This window comes from Globicephala melas, chromosome 19 (genome assembly GCF_963455315.2).
Source record: "Globicephala melas chromosome 19, mGloMel1.2, whole genome shotgun sequence".
In the NCBI taxonomy this organism is placed as follows: domain Eukaryota; kingdom Metazoa; phylum Chordata; class Mammalia; order Artiodactyla; family Delphinidae; genus Globicephala; species Globicephala melas.
In genome coordinates, this window is record NC_083332.1 from 7,516,882 (window position 1) to 7,535,869 (window position 18,988).

Consider the following 18,988-nt stretch of genomic DNA (forward strand, 5'->3'; position numbering starts at 1 on the left):
GGACTCTCACTTCTCACGTCTTGGGATACTGTTCCTGCTCTCTTGTTAGTGCACTTGTGTGAGTTATGGTCTCAGAGACCCAATTCCTTTCCCGGACTCTCAGCACTGGCCTCCAAACCTCTCTTTCCCCTGGGACCTCAGCATCCAGCCCGAGGCTGGAGAAAGAAGGAGGGGTGGATGGGGGAGTGAGCAAAGATTATAATTAAAAAAAAAAATTTTTTTTTGTCCACGCTGCTTGGCATGCGGGATCTTAATTCCCCCACCAGGGATCAAACTCGAGTCCCCTGCAGTGGAAGCGCAGAGTATTAACCGATGGACCGCCAGTGAAGTCCCAACATTACAATTCTTGAACTACATTTCCCATAAAGCTATGGGGTTGTCTGCAGTAATCTCCTACGGAGAGACCCCAGGGCCTTCTGGGAGTCGTAGTCCTAGGGCTAGAAAGGACCACTTCCCACGTTTTCGTGGCTAGAGGACAGTTTTCCGAGGGCCGTGGGCAGCTAGCCAAAAGCCTGGGTCCTGGGGCCCAGAGAGAGGCGGAGATTGAAGGCTAGAAGCCCTTTCCTTAGCTTGGAAACCAGAGCCCCCAGGGTGAGCCCCCTTCGGTAGACTCTGGGAAAGTTCTAGGCTGAAAAGGGGGCTGTGACATCATGGAACTATGGGCGGGGCCTCCCTTTGTTGCGGTCCAATCAGGCTAAGAGTTGGGCTTCTGGGCGGGGCCAAGGAAACCTCAGGGAATATCTCTTGGGAATTTGGGGCCCTGCGTGGGTAGCCGGAAGGCAGAGGCTTGGGAGTTCCTATTAGTAAGGGGCGAACCGTGGCTGTGAGCCCCAGTTAAAAACTGTCTATACCACGCAACCAACCTCACCCTCACCACCCTCCTCCGCCAAAATCTTTAATTTTGGTCGAGGGAAAAAGAGTGGAAGGAGTGGCCTGTTCTTCCTCTCTGAAAGCCCTCAGAACCTGGACTCTTCAGCGAACCCTAGTGTTGGAAGGTGCAACAGTCAGGAGTCAAGGTCGGGCTGCGGCTGTTAGAGTGCTTCGGGACTCCTCGGTTTTCTAATGAGAAGTGTGCGCCCTGCAGATTGGGGCTCCATTAGTCTCGGGGAAGGGTTTCTCTCCGTTTAGCGTTCACCTTCTCGGTTTGGGGTAAGAGGAGCCTCCCCGGAGTTCGGCGCGAACTGCGCGCTCTGGCCGCAATGGGGCCGTGGCGGCTCCCCCTCCTGGTGGCGGCTCTGGCCGGCTGCCTGCTTCCTGCCCGGGGCTGTGTCATGTGTGATCCAAACGTCGTGGAGGCGCTGAACTCCTTGGAGACGGATTACCTGCCTGGCCACCTGGAGGCCAAGCATCACAAAAACGTGATGAAAAGGGTAAAGCAGGCAGTGGAAGCTTTCAAGGACCTGCCGATTGACGAGGATTCCTATATGGGGGTCGTCGGTGAGGGCGGAGTGCGACTCCTGGGTCCTGGGAAAGGAGGGGTCTGGGGCTAGGATTACTGGGAGGTGCTGGGGAGAAAGGGCTGGAGGTACAGTCTCCTGGTTTCGGGAATGGAGAAGGCTGGGATGCAGATTCTGGGGTTCCCCAGGGCTGGCAAATACTGTTCTCCCTACCTTTTATCCTGCAATTTTATTCCATATGTAATAAATAAGACTACAACTCCCAGAAGGCAACGGCGTGGGTTAATCCCTTTACCAGGCCAATCCTTGCCCTTTGGCCCCGTGGGTGTTGTAGTTTCTAAGACTAGGTGAGCCAATGAGACAGCAATGCTTGGAATCTGGGGTTTATCTCCCCCCACAGATGAGGCCACACTGGAAAAGGCAGCTTGGAGTTTGCTGAAGGATCTGAAACGCATCACGGACAGTGATGTAAAAGGTAAATGCACAGAGGGGGCAGGAGAGGGCTTCCAGAAACTCTCAGGGAAGTGATTGCTGGTGACACCTGGTCTGGTGGTCAGGTACTGGACTCTGGAACCAGACTGCCTAGGTTCAAATTCTGGCTCTGCCGGTTTCCTAGCTGTGTGGCGTTGAGCGCTTTGTCACCTCTAAAATGGAAACCATAACACAGCCTTCATCCCAGTTGTTGCTTAGCCCAGTGGCCAGCATTATGTTAAGTGGTCATTAAATTGTATTGTCTTTCCCTGAGGAGACCCAAAAGCCACGCTCTGCAGGCAGAGGTCAACTTCCTGTGCCTCACATCTGGGAGGAGCAGGAGGGTGGGGGTGGGGACTCCTCTGCGTCATCCTGCTTCTTCCCAGGCGAGCTCTTCGTGAAGGAGCTGTTATGGACGTTGCACCTGGCAAAGGATAACTTTGCCAGCTACGCTGCTCAGTTTCAAAAAACGGGTGAGAGAAGATGGGAGGCCGGCATCCCAGCGTTCTCTTTTCACAGTCCAAGAGTCCCTGACCCCAGCCTTCTGCTTCTCCGAGTCCCATCCATCAGCTCTCCCAACCCCTTCCTCCCTCAGACCCAGGGGTCCAGACACCCAAGTCTTTCCTTCCTGGAACTCAAGAGCCCCAGCCCTAGCCTGTTCCTTCACCCCCTCTCTCATCCCCTTTAACGTAGAAATCTGATTTTTTTTTTTTTAATTCTTTATACCGAGGCAGCGTTTTGTCCCAACAAATGTGGTGAGTCCGGATTATGGGAACTGGTCCTCTATCCCTCATCCCTGCCCCGTGAATACCCAGCCTCCCTCTTTTGGGTCTGTGTGTTTTTTCATTCTCCACGTGGAGAGGTTCCTGGGTCTCCCGTATTCCTTCTGCACCTCGGACTTGTTGGGAAGCGGGCATATACTTTTTGCACTCTTTACTGAGCTTGGTTAGACCGGCTTCCTACAGGGCTGTGTTCTAGCCCAGCCCCGCAGGCTGACCTCCTCAGGATTCGGCTCTTGAGCCCGCCCCAGCCCTTGGCCCTGCCCTCTCCTCTTAGCCCCGCCTCTTAGTGGGAGAACACCGCCTCGAACCTGCCCCTTCAGGTTTGATGTTGCAGCCTCTGATCTGGTGCAGTACCTGCCAGAAGCAGGTTCACTCTTGTCGAAAGTCCTCGAATTGCGGAGGTGAGAAAGCTGGGCCCAGCCGGAGGGGTTGGCGCAAGAGGGGCGGAGCCAGAGGAGAGATCAAGCGTCTAAAGAGGTCGGAGACTGGAGACAGCCAACAAGAAAAGGCGGGGCGAGACCAAGTGGAAGGGGGTTGGGAGAGGGCCCAGAACCATGAAAGAGCATCCCACAGTAACCGCCTATTCCCAGAGCGCAAAGTCAAGGTCCATCAGATGGAAGATATGATCCTGGACTGTGAGCTCAACTGGCATAAACTCTCTCAAGGCCTGACCGATTACAGCTTTTACAGGGTGGGAGACTCCCGTTACCCTTGAACTCCATCAGGCTTTCATGAGCCCCCTGGCCCCTGTATCCACAGGCCTGCACCCATAATGCCCATGACCCATGACCTACCAAGTTTGGCTTCTTCTGATCCCCTGGGAACCCATGCCCTGACCAGTACACCCTGAAGCCCCGTGATCTTCTCACCCCTGTACTCCCCAACCCCTGAATTCCCCAGGCCTGTGTGACCCCTTGAGCTTGGGTTTAGGTTTGGCGGAACAATTCTGAGACCTTGATGTCCAAGGGGAAGGAGCCCACGCTGACCAAGACCATGGTGCGTCCAAAGGATGCAGGCACCTATCGCTGCGAGCTGGGCTCCGTGCAATCCAGTCCAGCCACGATCATCTATTTTCATGTCACAGGTCAGTGCTGGGGAGTTGAGAGAAGTGGGATTCAGGGTCCTGGTGTGTGTGTGGGGGCGGCTTCAGGGGAGTGGCCTGCTTCAGGGGCGTGGCTTATGGGGCATAACTTCCCATCGGGGTGTGGTTTCAGGCCACGAGGGTATGGCTTCCTGTCCTGAGTGTGGCCTCTGGCCACTGGGCCAGGACTCCCTTGTGGGTGTGTTGGGGCTTCACGCAGTTGGAGGCGTAATTATGTCCCGGAGGGCCTGGGTCCTGGGGCAAGTTACTGTGGGGAGAGCTTGCCTTGGCCTTGGCAGGACCTTCGCGCCCTCCCAGGACTGCTCCTTAACCCTGTTCTATCAGTATTGCCCAAAAGAATCGTGGAGGAGATACCGTCACCAAACACTGAAACCGAGGATGAGGTGGCCCCAGGTGAGGTGACTTTGGATCGCCCCCAGACGGCCACAACCCTCCAGTCACAGTCTCCGAAGCCAGAGAAAGTACTGAGGAGCCGCCTGGTCGGGCTGCTGATCTGGGGCTTTGTCGTGCTGATAGCCAGTGTTGCCACCGTGTGAGCCGCCCACTGAAGAAGGCAGGGCTTGGAGCGAGGGGCGGGGGCTTCCAACTACCTAATACAGAAGGGGGTCTCCAGCCAAGGAGCGCTGAGAGCCGGACTTCCTCCGGGAGCGGGGCTTACCTAGGAGGGCGAAGCTTGGATAACTGCTAGAATAAGATCAAACATAGGGAAGCCGAGAGGGGTGTTCCTCCCTCATTAGGACCTAACCTTGTTTCTGCTATTTATACCCCAACCAGGATACTTTTATCTCGGTCTGGGAAAGTGATCGATTTCATAAAGTCCTCCTGGTTCAGCACTGGCCGTGGAGCTGCTCAGGACTCTGAGGTTTCAGAAGAAAAGGCCAAAGAATCAAGGAGAAAATAAATATTTATCTGGTTGTCTAAGTATCTGACTCACTCCTCCGGACTGATTCTAACTTTTGGTTCCCCTAGGGAAGCCTGGGGATGGTCTTCTGTCTGAGGGAGGAGGGGCTGGGAACCTGGTCCTGTGGGTCCTGGAAGGGGCCAACTGGCTGCGATGTAATTCCAGAATCAAGGAGTGGGGCCGGGCCAGCCTTCCCCAGGTCTCCTCCCCCAGGCCCGGTCCCCTCACAGGACGCCCCCTCCCCGCTCTTCCTGCCGGTTTCCTCTTGCCTTTTCCTGTCCCCCACCCAGTGCTGGGAGCTGGGGCAGAGGCAAAGGCTGAACAGGAGCAGCGGGGTCAGGAACCAACCAGGGCAAGCGGAGCCAGGGCCCCCGGGTGCTGCCGGGACCCGAAGCAGGGTAAGAGCTGGGGACCCAGGAGTCCAGCACCCTCCTCCCTCAGACCCAGGAGTCAGTCCCCAGCTACCCCCTATCCCAGCAACCAGCAATCCAGGCTCCCATCCCCTCCTCCGCCCAGATTCTGGAGGCTGGGTCCCAGACCCCTCCTCCCTCTGACTCAGGAGTCCAGGTCCCCCTTCACCCCATCCCTACCTCTCAAGGCCTCAGGAGCCGGGGCTTTATCCACCCTCCCTTAGGGCCATGCTATCTGGTGAGCGGAAGGAGGGCGGAAGCCCCCGCTTTGGGAAGCTCCATCTCCCGGTGGGCCTGTGGATCAATTCTCCCAGGAAGCAACTGGCCAAGCTGGGTCGACGCTGGCCCAGCGCTGTCTCTGTCAAGTGAGTACCCACCTCCTCACGGCTCCTGCCCCTGCCCCACCTGCCTCCCATCTGTCCCTGTTTATGACCCAGTCCCTGCACTGGGTAATGCCAGGGAACCGGAAAGAGTTGGCTCCAGTTCCTGTCCTGAATGGGCAAGTGAGATGGCAGGCGGTAGGGGACAGTGGGCCCCAGTGATATAGGGTCCGGTGAGGGAAGTGCTGGGCCTGGAGATGGGCTTAGGCCAGTGGACACGGGGATAGGGACACAGTAGGAGTAGCGGTTTGGTTCACCTTCCTCCTCTCCCTGCTCACCTCTTGGAATTTCCTTCTGTGGGACTCGCCTTTATTTATTTATTTTCTCTCCTTCGCTCTCTCTTTGCCTCTGGCCTCTGCCCACGCCACCCCCCATCTCTATACACCTCGCGTCTCTCGTCCTTCTGGGGGTGCTTGTCCCCCACTATCTCTGGGTGTCTGTCCCTCCCTTTCTGGGTCTCTGTTCCTCCCCGCCCCCCCCCACTCTGGGTCTCTGCCCACCTCTCTCTTTCTCTAACCCCTACCCCCGTCTCTGCATGTCTTTCTGGATCTCTCTCCCGTGTCTCTGCTCGCCGGTGGGCTCCCAGGTCTTCGTCTTCGGACACGGGGAGCCGCAGCAGCGAGCCACTGCCCCCGCCGCCGCCGCACGTGGAGCTGCGGCGAGTGGGCGCGGTCAAGGCAGCCGGGGGAGCCTCAGGGAGCCGCGCCAAGCGCATCTCTCAGCTCTTTCGGGGCTCGGGGACCACGGGGTCCGGTGGCGCGGGAGCCCCCGGGACTCCGGGGGCCGCGCAGCGCTGGGCCAGCGAGAAGAAGCTGCCGGAGCTGGCGGCGGGCGTGGCCCCCGAGCCGCCACTGGCCGCCCGCGCCACGGCGCCCCCGGGGGTCCTCAAGATCTTCGGCGCCGGGTTGGCTTCGGGCGCCAACTACAAGAGCGTGCTGGCCACGGCGCGCTCCACGGCGCGCGAGCTGGTGGCCGAGGCGCTGGAGCGCTACGGTCTGGCCGGCAGCCCCGGCAGCGGCCCCGGCGAGAGCAGCTGCGTGGACGCCTTCGCGCTGTGCGACGCGCTGGGCCGGCCCGCGGCGGGCACCATTGGCAGCGGCGAGTGGCGGGCGGAGCACCTGCGAGTTCTGGGCGACTCGGAGCGCCCACTGCTGGTGCAGGAGCTTTGGCGGGCGCGGCCCGGCTGGGCGCGGCGTTTCGAGCTGCGCGGCCGCGAGGAGGCGCGCCGCCTGGAGCAGGAGGCCTTCGGAGCGGCAGACGGCGACGGTGAGCTGGGGGTGGGTGGGGTGGGGAAGCCGGATTCTGGGGGCGGGGCCTGCGGAGGGATGGGTGGGACTTGGGGCGGAGCCAGTGTGGGCGGGGCCTGAGGGACTGTTGGGACAGGATGGCGGGCGCCGGGGGAGGGGTCCGCGGGACGGGGACTGCGCGGGACCTATAGCACTGGGTCTAGGGGAAGGCGGAGGTGGGGCAGGACCTAGGTCAGCCAGATGGCCTAGGCTCGAGGACTTTGCTCTTGGGATAGGTGCAGAGTTGATGGGCGGGGCCTGCGATGCTGGGGCGGGGCCTCGGAATGGAGTAATAGGAAGGCAGAGATATTGCGCGGGGCAGATGAGTGGTCCTGATGGCAGATGGCCTCTCAGTAGTAGGCTGAATTGGCTCGTGAGGGGCAGGGCCTATGTGAATGGAAGCTAGAAGGGGGACGCGCTTGGAAGGTGAAGAAATGGGCTATTAGATCAGGGCCTAAGAAAGGGCGGAGCTTCAGAAGGGTGGGCCTTGGACCAGGTGACCTTAGGCTGGGTTGGCTGCAAAGCCTGAGTGGGGGCCTGAGGGTGGTGCACCGGAAATGAAGCGGTATTTGTATTGGCCAACGACCAGGCTACTTGGGGGCCTAGTATTTGAGAAGGCCCGGCCTGGAACAGGAGGTGCACCTGTGATGAAATAACAAAGGAGGGGGCACAGTCTGGCAGGGGTGGGGCTGGGATCACAAAGATAGTGTCTGCTCAGGGAGCCTTCTCACAGCTTTTCTGTTCCCGAGTCTCCCTTTGAGAGATAGAGTGGTGTAGCAGTTACACTCATGGGCTTTCTTCGCCGGTTAAACCCAGCAAAATCCTAGGCGAAGATTCAATGATATAATGCATATAAAGGGGTTTAGCACAGGGTTTGGCACATAGTAGTTGCTAAATAAAGAATGCAATTATAACCATCATTGTCTTTTTTTCTTTTCCTTTTTTTTTTTTTTTTCCAAAAAGCATTCACTGAACACCTTCTGTGGGCCACACATTATTTAGGGCCCTGGGGGAATACAGTGGGGACATTGACAAGTTCCCGACCTTCTAGATTTCACAGCCCAGTGAGAAAAACATCAGTTCACTCATTCAGCTCATTTCCACTGGGCACCTACTAGATGCCAGGGCTGTGTGTGACAAAGTTCGGAGTGCCAGTGGTGCCCTTCTCTGCTTCGACTTGGAATGTCAGGGAAGGGTGTTCAAGAGGAGGTGGTTTCTGCTTTCCTTGGGGCAGTATCTTCTCGGTTCTTCGTGAACAGTTCTAGTGCCTAGAACAGTGCCTGGCACATAGTAGGGGCTCAAAAAATATTAACTGAAAGAATGAATGAATTTTTTAAAAATTAATTAATTAATTTATTTTGGGCTGTGTTGGGTCTTCGTTTATGTGCGAGGGCTTTCTCTAGTTGTGGCAAGCGGAGGCCGCTCTTCATAGCGGTGCACGGGCCTCTCACTATCGTGGCCTCTCTTGTTGCGGAGCACAGGCTCCAGACGCGCAGGCTCAGTAGTTGTGGCTCACGGGCCTAGTTGCTCCGTGGCATGTGGGATCTTCCCAGACCAGGGCTCGAACCCGTGTCCCCTGCATTGGCAGGTGGACTCTCAACCACTGCGCCACCAGGGAAGCCCAGAATGAATGAATTTATGAGCTGAAATTACAAGATGGGTAGGAGTCAAGCAGGAAGTATGTTCCAGGCACAGGGAACAGCATATGCAAAAACCTAAATGTGGGAAGCAGCCTCACCTCTTTGCAGCCAATTGTCTTTAGAATCTCTAGCTCTTTCCAGTCTCTGTCTCATCTTTCTCCATCTCTCTCGGCAGGCACGGGCGCCCCCTCGTGGCGGCCACAGAAGAACCGCTCCCGCGCGGCGTCAGGTGGGGCGGCGCTGGCCAGTCCCGGCCCGGGGTCGGGGTCAGGGCCCTCGGCTGGGTCCGGGGGCAAGGAGCGCTCGGAAAACCTGTCCTTGCGGCGCAGCGTATCGGAGCTCAGTCTGCAGGGTCGGAGGCGGCGGCAGCAGGAGCGCAGGCAGCAGGCACTTAGCATGGCCCCAGGGGCAGCCGATGCCCAAATCGGACCTGTAGACCCCGGCGACTTCGATCAATTGACCCAGTGCCTCATCCAGGCCCCCAGCAACCGCCCCTACTTCCTGCTGCTGCAGGGCTACCAGGACGCCCAGGTAAGCGCAACCTGACCTAACGAGAGAGACCTATGCCCCACCCTTTGGTTGAATGGGCGGCAAAACTACAACTCCCAGAATCCCGTGGGTCGCGTTAGTTTCAGGTATGTTGGAAGGTACGGTCCCAGCCAGGTTCCAGAGTAGGAGATAATATCAGAGAAGAGAATGGGAGTGGTGGAGATAGATGTCGGAGAAGGATTTCACTGGAGGGGCAAGTAGGCGATGATTCATTTCTTTCAAAGTTGGGAGAAAGCAGTGTCTTCCTCCAGGGAGAATGGGAGAGCCCACTTTATTTTATATTTTATTTTATTTTCCCGCACTGTGCGACTTGCGGGATCTCAGTTCCCCGACCAGGGATTGAACCCGGGCCACAGCAGTGAAAGCCCGGAATTCTAACCACTAGTCCATGCCCAGCCGTAACTCCTGGGAGAGCCTATTTTAGAAAGATCTTCTTGGAGGCCTCTCTTTCTTGAGGGAGAGTAATGGAAGAGTATCTTCTGGGGAGGGAGATAATTTGATTGATGCCTGGAATCTTGTTCGGGGTAAGCCTATGTTGTCTTAGGAGGAGTGGATTGAATCATTTTTTAAAGAATATTTAATTAATTAATTTTTATTTTTGGCGGTCTTGGGTCTTAGTTGCGGCATGCGGGATCTCTTGTTGCGGGCGCGGACACTTCGTTGCGGTGCAAGGGCTTCTCTCTAGTTGTGTCGCGCGGACTCCGTACTTTGCAGCACGCGGGCTTAGTTGCCCCGCAGCATGTGGGGTCTTAGTTCCCCGACCAGGGATCGAACCCGAGTCCCCTGCATTGGAAGGCGAATTCTTTACCACTGGACCACCAGGGAAGTCCCTAAATCATTTTTTAAAGTTGATGGTTTACTTTGGAACGATTGTGAACATTGTTGATGGGGACAGGTGGTAGTGATACTTTTATTTTACATATATGAGTGGCAATAGGAGAACTTGTTTGAGTGTTGGGGAACTAGAGAAAGAAAGGATTAGTGGTTGGGGGCCAGTGGTAAGTTATTTCATTAAAGAAATGTAATGTATTATTGGAAATATTCGTGTGTGTGTGTGTATGATAATTAGGAGAATCATTCTTATGGTTTTGTCCACCTTTGGGTAACAGTGGTACAGCCAAGCTCAACAGGTACAACTGGAATCAATGGGAAAGCCCACTCTGGAAGGTGGTGGAGTTTACTGAACAGTTCCATTTTTACTCTCAGAGAGGGATCCATCTGGGTTAGGTCACTTGGCTGTGTATATGGGTGAGAGGTTAAAACTATTCAAAGAACTTGCATTGGAGGAATTCATTCTTCCTTGCTGGGGCAACAGGACAGGGAAAGTTCATTGTAGGAAGGGGTTTGTATATATTATAACAGCCCATTCCTCCAGACAAGGTTGGTGAATAGGAGGCTCTATTTAGGAAAGGTGGTCAAATTGGAAGGATCTATTCTGGGAATATAAGAAAGTACGTTATGGGAAGAGAGGGAAACATTGGAAACATCCATTCTTTCAGATGGGATTCATGAGAAATTTCTTTGTAAGAGGCTTCATTGGAAGTGTCCGTTCCTTGGGAACAGGAGTAATTGTTGAATCTCTTGTAGAGAGGAATTTCTTTGCATTCATCTATTCGTGGGTGTCTGTAATGTGAGAGTTCATATGAGGTGCAGTGGAAGAACCCCTTCTTGGGTTAAGGAACAGGGGAGCCCATTGTAAAAAGGGGGTTCGGGTAGTCAGGATCATTCCATTCCTCCAGACAGGGATGAAAAATAGGAGATTCTACCTTCAGAAGGTGATCAGAAATATGGAAAGATCCATATTTCTCAAGAGGCAAATGAACCAATACATTGTAGTAAGGAAATTTAGAAATGTGCATTCATGGGGTGGAGGTAGTGGGAGAGAGTTCAGTGTAGGGAGGGGATTTATGGATATCAGGATGACTGTTTTCTCAGACATGAATGGGGAACAGAAGTGTCTACTTTAGGAAGGGGGTCAGACAGAGTGCTTCCATTTTTATAGGATGCAGATGGGAGAGTCATTTTTAGGAAGGGGTCTTCTGGAATGCACCTCTTCATCTGGTGGATGAAATGGGACACTCCATTATAAGAAGAGGGTCTCCTTGAAAACATCTATTTATAAGATGGGGTTACTAGAAGTGCCACTGTATGGAGATCTCCTTGGAGACGTCCTTTTTGGGGATGGGAATATTGAGAGCATCCGTTGATGGGAGGGAGAGTGTCTTTGGAATCCTCCATCCTGGGAGTGGGGGGAATAGGTGAGTCCGTTGTAGAATTACGGCTCCTTGGAAGTAAATTCATGGGGTGGGAAAAAATGAGAGTCCATTACAGAAAGTGGGTCTCCTTGGAAGTGTACATTCATGGGGTAGAGATAATGGAAGAAACCTTTGTTCAAAGGGGAAGTCTCTTTAAAGGTATCCTTGCTTTGGGAATATTGAGAGAAACTATTATTGGAAGGGGAAATGTCTTTGAAAGCCTCCATCACAGGGGTGGAATGATGGGCAAGTGGGGACTAGGGTAGGGAAATGGGAGAGTTCCTAGGAGAAAGAAGGTTTCCTTGGGAAGGTCCATTCTTAGAGGGTGAGGGTAGTGGGACAGTCCATTTTAGTAATGGAGATGTGGTGTCCTTGGAAGCACCCATTCTTTGGGCTGGATGTTATGGGAGAATCCACTGTAGGAAGGGATTGGCTTGAAGGAGTCCATTCAGAGGAGGTGAGAAGATGGGAGAATCCATTGGAAAAAGATCTCCCGGGAAGCATCCATTCTTTGAGGGAGGGAAATGGTAGAGCCCATGTCAGGAAAGGGGTTTCCTCGTATCCAGTCTTCAGGATGGATGTTATGGGACAGTTCACCATAGGAAGTGCCTTTGAAGAGTCCACTCATGGGAGGTCGGAGGTAATTGGTGAGTCCTTTGGGATCCCAGGAGATCTCCTTGGAAGTGCTCATTCAAGGGATCTGGTCAACTGTGGGTAAGGGATTTCCTCAGAAGCATCCAGTCCTCGTGGAGTGGTGTCCTTTAGTGCATCTTCACTTTCCCTCCAGGACTTCGTGGTGTATGTGATGACTCGGGAGCAGCACGTGTTCGGCCGGGGTGGGAACTCCTCGGCCCGCGGCGGGTCCCCAGCCCCGTATGTAGACACCTTTCTCAACGCCCCGGACATCCTGCCGCGTCACTGCACAGTGCGCGCAGGTCCTGAGCCCCCGGCGATGGTGCGCCCATCACGGGGAGCCCCGGTCACGCACAATGGGTGCCTCCTGCTGCGGGAGACTGAGCTGCATCCGGGCGACCTGCTGGGGCTCGGTGAGCACTTCCTGTTCATGTACAAGGACCCCCGCGCTGGGGGCGCGGGGCCGGCGAGGCCTCCGTGGCTGCCCGCACGCCCCGGGGCCACACCGCCGGGCCCCGGCTGGGCTTTCTCTTGCCGCCTGTGTGGCCGTGGCCTGCAGGAGCGTGGTGAGGCACTAGCGGCCTACCTGGACGGCCGCGAGCCCGTGCTGCGCTTTCGGCCGCGCGAGGAAGAGGCGCTGCTGGGTGAGATCGTGCGTGCCGCGGCCGCCGGTGCCGGGGACCTGCCGCCCCTGGGGCCCGCCACGCTGCTGGCGCTGTGTGTGCAGCACTCAGCTCGGGAGCTGGAGCTGGGCCACCTGCCGCGCCTGCTGGGCCGCCTGGCCCGTCTCATCAAGGAGGCTGTCTGGGTGAGCACTGCCAACCTGCGTCCAGTCCCATCTGCGCCCCAACTCCTTTCCCGAGCCTCCTCTAGCCACCTCCAACCTTAGTTCCGTAGTTGGGCAGGACAAAACTACATCTCCCAGGATACCTCAGGAGGGGGCTTGGGCTATTAAGCAAGGGGCCCCAAGGGATGCTGGGAGCTGTGGATTAATCCACAGTGCTTTAAGAGAAGACAGTACAGTAGTACCTATCTTTGCAGCCGGGGGATATTGGAAGAAACCATCCTGGGAGATGGGGTAGGGGAAGAGATCCCTGAAGGTTGGAGCCGTAGTGGGCGAGACCATTCTTGGAGGCGAGTGAGAACAAACCCACTGGACCAGCAGATGGAACTGCCAGGGAGAAGCCATTCAGAGTTGGGGGTGGGGGAGGCGGGGAAAGTTCCATCCTATTGAGCTGGGGCCTAGTTAGAAGAAAGGTTTAGGAGGTTGTTTTTGAATAGGGGGAAACTCCATTTGAGCAGAAGTAGACCTAAAGGGAGACAGACCACCATTAATCATAGGTGTGTGTGTTTTAAACTGTAAGAAGAGGATTGACTATTCTGAAGCTTGAGGATCAGAGTCCATTTGAAAATTGGGGAGAGTCTCTTGTCAAAAAGGAAAACTCAGGGCATTAACTCATAGGCCTCTCTTCCTCATCCACCTCACCTTAATTCTGATCTTACTGTTCCACAGGAAAAGATTAAGGAAATTGGAGACCGTCAGCCAGAAAAGTAAGAGAAACTCTGGGGAGAAGGGTCTAGAGTGATGTGGGGGTCAGGATTCGCAGCCAGTTCTATGTTCACATTTCCTTGCATGTTTTAGTGCAAGCTTCTTTGGGACTCAACTTTTCTAGTTGTGAAATGAGGGTTGGACTCTGACCCCAGTTAGACCCAGATCTCGGGGCTTGGACATATTTGGGGGGGGAATTGGGCAAGGATTCCAAGTCCCTTCCCCTTTTCCCAGCCACCCTGAGGGGGTTCCTGAGGTGCCCTTGACCCCTGAGGCTGTGTCTGTGGAGTTGCGGCCACTCATGCTATGGATGGCCAACACCACGGAGCTGCTGAGCTTTGTGCAGGAGAAGGTGCTAGAGATGGAGAAGGAGGCCGACCAGGAGGGTGAGCTCTGACCCAGGCCCATGCTTGTCCAAGCCTCCTGCCGTTCCCTGCACCTGGGGACCTGGGCTTCTGCCTGGCAGCCTCTGGTTCTCCCTCTCACTCCTGTGCCTGTCCTCAGACCCACAGCTCTGCAATGACTTGGAATTGTGCGACGAGGCTATGGCCCTCCTGGATGAGGTCATCATGTGTACCTTCCAGCAGTCTGTCTACTACCTCACCAAGGTTGGCCTTGATCCCTGCTTCCTGTTTGGTATAGCATCACTTCCTGTTTGAACTACATCACATGAACTACATCTGGTGTCACTTCTTATTTGACCTAGCAACATTTCCTGCTTCTGACATCACTTCCCATGTCCCAGCCCCTCCCCCACCTCACACTTTGCTGTTCTGGTACCAGTTCCTGTTTGAGCTTACATCACTTCCTGCCTTCCTGACTTCTCTTCCTGTCTCTGCAACTATCCCCTCCTCATAGGCTGACTTCACTGCCTGGTTATATCACTGTTACCACTTTCTCAAGCTACTGTTTTCTAAGTCCAGTCTTAAGTCACTGATAAGTTAGATAGATAGATAGATAGATATAGATCAAATAATACTAGGCACTGTCATTTAAATTAAACCTCTTTATTCAGTCCTCACTTTCTGTGTTTGCTGACCTCACTTCCTATAGCTTTGAATTCATTCCCTTTTCTGAGCCACAAGCCTTTTTCTCCCTGGAGTGCCCATCCTGTAGGGCCTGCTTCCTGCCCCAGTCCCCCACCACCACTCTTTTTTTTTTTTTAATATTTATTTATTTGGTTGTGCTGGGCCTTAGTTGCGGCAGGTGGGCTCCTTAGTTTTGGCATGTGAACTCTTAGTTGCAGCACACATGTGGGATCTAGTTCCCTGACCAGGGATTGAACCTGGGCCCCCTGCATTGGGAGCATGGAGTCTTATGCACTGTGCCACCAGGGAAGTCCCACCACCCGCACTCCTGAACTTAATATTGCTTCTTGGAATTCTCAGGGTTTCTGTCTTATGGTGGGCCTCATTCCTTATCTGTAGAATGAAAGGGGATATTTTGCGACAGGTAGTCTCTATGTTCCTTGAGCAGCCTTGATTTGTGAAGCCCTTTCCTCCTAGGCTTCACTTCCTGTACATCCCTGCCAAGTGTGGTTTTATTTCTTCTTTGGCTCTGACCTCATTTCCTGTCCTTGGCCTGATCTCACTTTCCACTGGCTACCTGCCACCCCACTCCCACTTCCTGACTCTCCATTCTTTTCCTTTCCTTCGGGAATTCTGGATAAATAATTCTTTGATTGAAGGGAGCCTCTTTTTTCAACGTCCTTTGTCCTCCTTGAGCTGTCTCTGTTGAGAACTACATCAGAGGTGGTCTTAAAATACCCAAGACACTTCTGGAAAGCCTTTCTTAAACTTGAGGTATCCCAGGCCTGATGAATGCTAGGAACCTATCTGGAAAGTAGGATTTTGCTCATGGAGACCTTTGGGATGTTGAAGGTAGAATGGACTACAATTCCCAGAAGACTTTGGTGGAGCTCCCCAGTACCTTCATGCTCTACTACCCTGAAGCTTCCAGGGAGTTGTAGTCCGATCCCTTGTTTGCATCTCTGTGTCTCCTCAGACTCTGTATTCAACGCTGCCTGCTCTCCTGGATAGTAACCCTTTCACAGCTGGGGCAGAGCTGCCGGGGCCTGGAGCCGAGCTGGGGGCCATGCCTCCAGGGTTGAGACCTACCCTGGGCGTGTTTCAAGCTGCCCTGGAACTGACCAGCCAGTGCGAGCTGCACCCGGACCTTGTGTCTCAGACTTTCGGCTACTTGTTCTTCTTCTCCAATGCATCCCTTCTCAACTCGCTGATGGAACGAGGTGAGGGTTGGTCTGGAAAGGGTCCGGGAAGCAGAGACAGGAGCCACTGAGACCTGCATCAGTTAAGACACATCAGAGGCTCAGGCCTCATCTTTAGGGACTCTGGAGAGGAAGCTCCAGATCCCAAGCTGAAGAATAGGAAAGGTCTGGGAGGCAGGAGGGCAGAGTCCGTGCACCCATTGCTTTTCACACCGTTCCCCCACAGGTCAAGGCCGACCTTTCTATCAATGGTCCCGAGCTGTCCAAATCCGAACCAACCTGGACCTTGTCTTGGACTGGCTGCAGGGGGCCGGGCTGGGTGACATTGCCACTGAGTTCTTCCGGAAACTCTCCATAGCTGTGAACCTGCTCTGTGTGCCTCGCACCTCCCTGCTCAAGGTGACTCCTGACCCCTGACCTCTGAGTCCCCAATCCCACTCATCCATCCTCTGTATTCAGCTTACCCTTGGATCTCCCCTTGGACTCCATGGTATCCCCAGTCCCAGTTCAGACACCATGGGTGATGCATCAGCAGCTAGAAGGAAGCCAGCCACATAAATGTCCAATTTTGGCTGCATCTGAATCCCAGCTGGACTTATTAATAATAGTTTCCAGGGTCCCCTCCCTCAGACATGCTGATTCAGGAAGTCTGGTATGGGACCAAGGAATGTGACGTTTAAAACATTCATTGAACGTAAACTACACGCCAGATACTGTGTTTAGCCCTTCTCACTGAATGCTGACTAAGTCTCATGAAGTAGGTTATTAATTGACAATTTTGTTCAGACAAAGAAACTGAGCATCAGGCAGGCTAGGTCACTTGATTTCATTTATTTACTTTTATTTATCAAACTTCTACAGAGCATTTAATAAGCACCAGTCAGAGTTCTGTGTACTTTACAATCTTGCCATATTAAATCGTCCTAACAACCCTGTTAGGTAGTTCCTGTTCTCCCCCAATTTACAGGTGAGGAAACTGAGGCACAGGGTTTGCAAGAAGGTAATGACTAGCCTGGGACTTTTGAACCCAGGCAATCTGGGTTGAGTTTCTTGTTTTAACCACAGTGATGATTCTGTTGCCTAGATCTAGGTTAGGTACAGAAATTTTCAAACAGTTACAAAAAGTAGCCCCAGTAGAATAATGAACACCTATGCACACAGTAACATAAACTAATGGTCAGTTTTGTTTCTTCTCCACCCCTGCCTGCTCCTACCTCCTCATGTATTCCAAAGCAAATCACATTTTTCTTTTTTAAAGCTGAGGGTATGCCTTTTCCCACTATCACTTTGGTGACAACCATGTCTCACAGTACCTGGAAAACATTGCACAGACATCACTGTCTACCCACTACATCCATGCCCTCTTCTATGGAGGGCCTTCCACTTAGGATTTCTCAGCTGCCCCATAATGATCGTGGACTTTTCACCTCATCTTCCCACCAGGCTTCATGGAGCAGCCTACGAACTGACCACCCCACGCTGACCCCTGCTCAGCTCCACCATCTGCTCAGCCACTACCAGCTGGGTCCTGGCCGCGGGCCTCCACCTGCCTGGGATCCTCCCCCTGCAGAGCGAGATGCTGTGGACACAGGTGAGGAGAAATAGGGACAGAGGCATTGGGGCTGTCAGCTTTCTTCTGTCCTCAGGACCTAGGGATCCATAGCCCCAACTCCTTCCTCCTGGTCCAAGATTCTGGACCCCTAACCCTCTCCTGCCCCGGGATCTAAGTGCAGGATCCCAGGATACAGGAGTTCAAGCCCCCAGCTCCTTATTTTTTTTGCAGCGGTTCAGGTTCCCAGCCTCTTTCCCCCTTTCCCTCTTTCCTCCTCACCTAGGAGGCCGAGTTCGAGGCCCCTCCACTCTAAGGAAACTGTACAACGAAGTTCCCAGTCCTTCCTCCCTAATGGACCCAAGAACCCAACTATATCGCCCGTTTCCCAGGCAACGGTGGCCTTTCATAGTCTGAACTACAGCTCCCATGATGCTTGGGGACTCCCAAGAGTCGCGTTTGAGGGGACCCTGCTCCAGTAGTTGCCGGGGTTTTTTTCCTTTCTTCGGGCGTGACGCAGTCTCGGCTATCCCCGACACTGCTGCCTCACGCCCATTTTCAGAATTTAACTCCGACTTCTTCGGTCTCATAGGGGACATCTTCGAAAGCTTCTCCTCCCATCCTCCCCTCATCCTGCCCTTGGGCAGCTCGCGCCTCAGCCTCACCGGTCCTGTGACGGACGACGCCCTGCACCGTGAACTGCGCAGGCTCCGCCGCCTCCTCTGGGATCTTGAGCAGCAGGAACTGCCGGCCAATCACCGCCACGGACCTCCCGTGGCCACGCCTCCTTGAAAACCAATAGCAAACGAGCGCGCGAACCTTGAAAATTCATCGGCTTCTCTAGAGTCTAGAGCCTGTCCGAGCGCAGAGCTTTCTGGGAGTTGTAGTTTTTCTCCGCGTGGAATGCTGGGAGTTTGAGTTTTGGGGTAGTAGAGGATGGGACCGTGGGAAGATGGGTTTGGGAATTTGAGTGCCAGGAACAATAAAGGTATCTGTGGTATTGGCAATGCCTCTATTGTTAAGACTCGGGAGCGGTAGTGATGATTTTCTGTGGAATAAGGCATCAGGGCCCTTGCCTGGAGCATTGGGCTCCTGCCGAATCCTCCGTGATATTTATAGCCACGGCCTCAGCTTGCCCTCTTGCATGTAATCCAATCCAGGAGCACTGTGGCCTCCCACGCATCTCAGGACAGAGCCCTAAACTTGTTCTGCCAAAGATCACGCCCTCAGTCCTGCCAGTGGGAAATAGCCAGCGCTCCCTTCGACCTTCCATAGCCCATACTCCAGCCTCCTCCCTCAGACCCAGGAGTCTGGGTTCCCAAGCCCCTTCTGGACCTTTCTGCCTGTCGGGCACACTGATGAGTCTCAACGTTTCTTGTCCCTGTTCTGGAATCCCTCTTCCCTCACATCCGAAAGTAGGGGCCCGCAACGCACTCCTCCCTCGGGCCCAGGAGTCCAAGCCTCTGCCTCTTTTTCTTCAAACGCAGGAATTCAGGTCTCCAGCCCCCTCCTCCCTCACACCCAGGAGTTCGGGGCTCCAGTTTGAACTTTTCCCTCCCCTGAATCCGACTCTGGCTGCTGCGTCAGGGAAAAAGTAAGCGACAGGTGGCACCTGCCTATAGGGACGGGGCACGACCACCTGCCGCTGCTGCTCACCCTGAGCCCCTCTCCTGGCACCTGCTTCTGTCAGTCCTCCCGCCGCTGCCCCTTTCGACCCCGCAGCCCCAGGACGTGGAGGAGGAGCGAGCCGGGAACCCCGACTTCCGCCCCGCCCCAGGCCCTCCCAGTCCGTGCTCCCGCCCCTTCTCAGGATGCCAGGAGGGGCTCCTGTCTCCCCCCGCCCCCCTCCATCGCTCC

General features: G+C 54.6%; 2 protein-coding genes across 9 annotated transcripts; both read left to right on the forward strand.

Annotated features, from left to right (window-relative positions):
- Positions 1 to 731: 731 nt before the first annotated feature.
- On the forward strand, positions 732 to 4,673 carry IZUMO1 (izumo sperm-oocyte fusion 1). 8 transcript variants are annotated; one of them, XM_030873669.2, is made up of 9 exons: positions 736 to 1,437; positions 1,798 to 1,872; positions 2,255 to 2,341; positions 2,603 to 2,623; positions 2,971 to 3,051; positions 3,241 to 3,341; positions 3,581 to 3,734; positions 4,077 to 4,284; positions 4,527 to 4,673. In XM_030873669.2, the coding sequence occupies exons 1-9, from the start codon at positions 1,200 to 1,202 to the stop codon at positions 4,651 to 4,653; spliced, it is 1,092 nt and encodes a 363-aa protein (XP_030729529.1). In that variant the 5' UTR covers positions 736 to 1,199; the 3' UTR covers positions 4,654 to 4,673. The 8 variants fall into 8 exon arrangements, 7 of the variants coding, with proteins under 7 accessions (XP_060144694.1, XP_060144693.1, XP_060144692.1 ...); XR_009559988.1 differs by having other exon boundaries at positions 732 to 1,437; positions 2,971 to 3,341; positions 4,031 to 4,145; XM_030873672.2 differs by having other exon boundaries at positions 734 to 1,437; positions 2,971 to 3,341; positions 4,077 to 4,145.
- Positions 4,674 to 4,821: 148 nt separating this feature from the next.
- RASIP1 (Ras interacting protein 1) lies at positions 4,822 to 18,163 on the forward strand. The gene is made up of 12 exons (XM_030873646.2): positions 4,822 to 5,051; positions 5,288 to 5,428; positions 6,030 to 6,709; positions 8,545 to 8,900; positions 11,961 to 12,614; positions 13,320 to 13,357; positions 13,590 to 13,741; positions 13,860 to 13,963; positions 15,360 to 15,603; positions 15,809 to 15,981; positions 17,026 to 17,173; positions 17,724 to 18,163. Exons 2-12 carry the CDS (start codon positions 5,292 to 5,294, stop codon positions 17,921 to 17,923), a joined length of 2,886 nt encoding a protein of 961 aa, XP_030729506.1. The 5' UTR covers positions 4,822 to 5,051; positions 5,288 to 5,291; the 3' UTR covers positions 17,924 to 18,163.
- Positions 18,164 to 18,988: the final 825 nt, after the last annotated feature.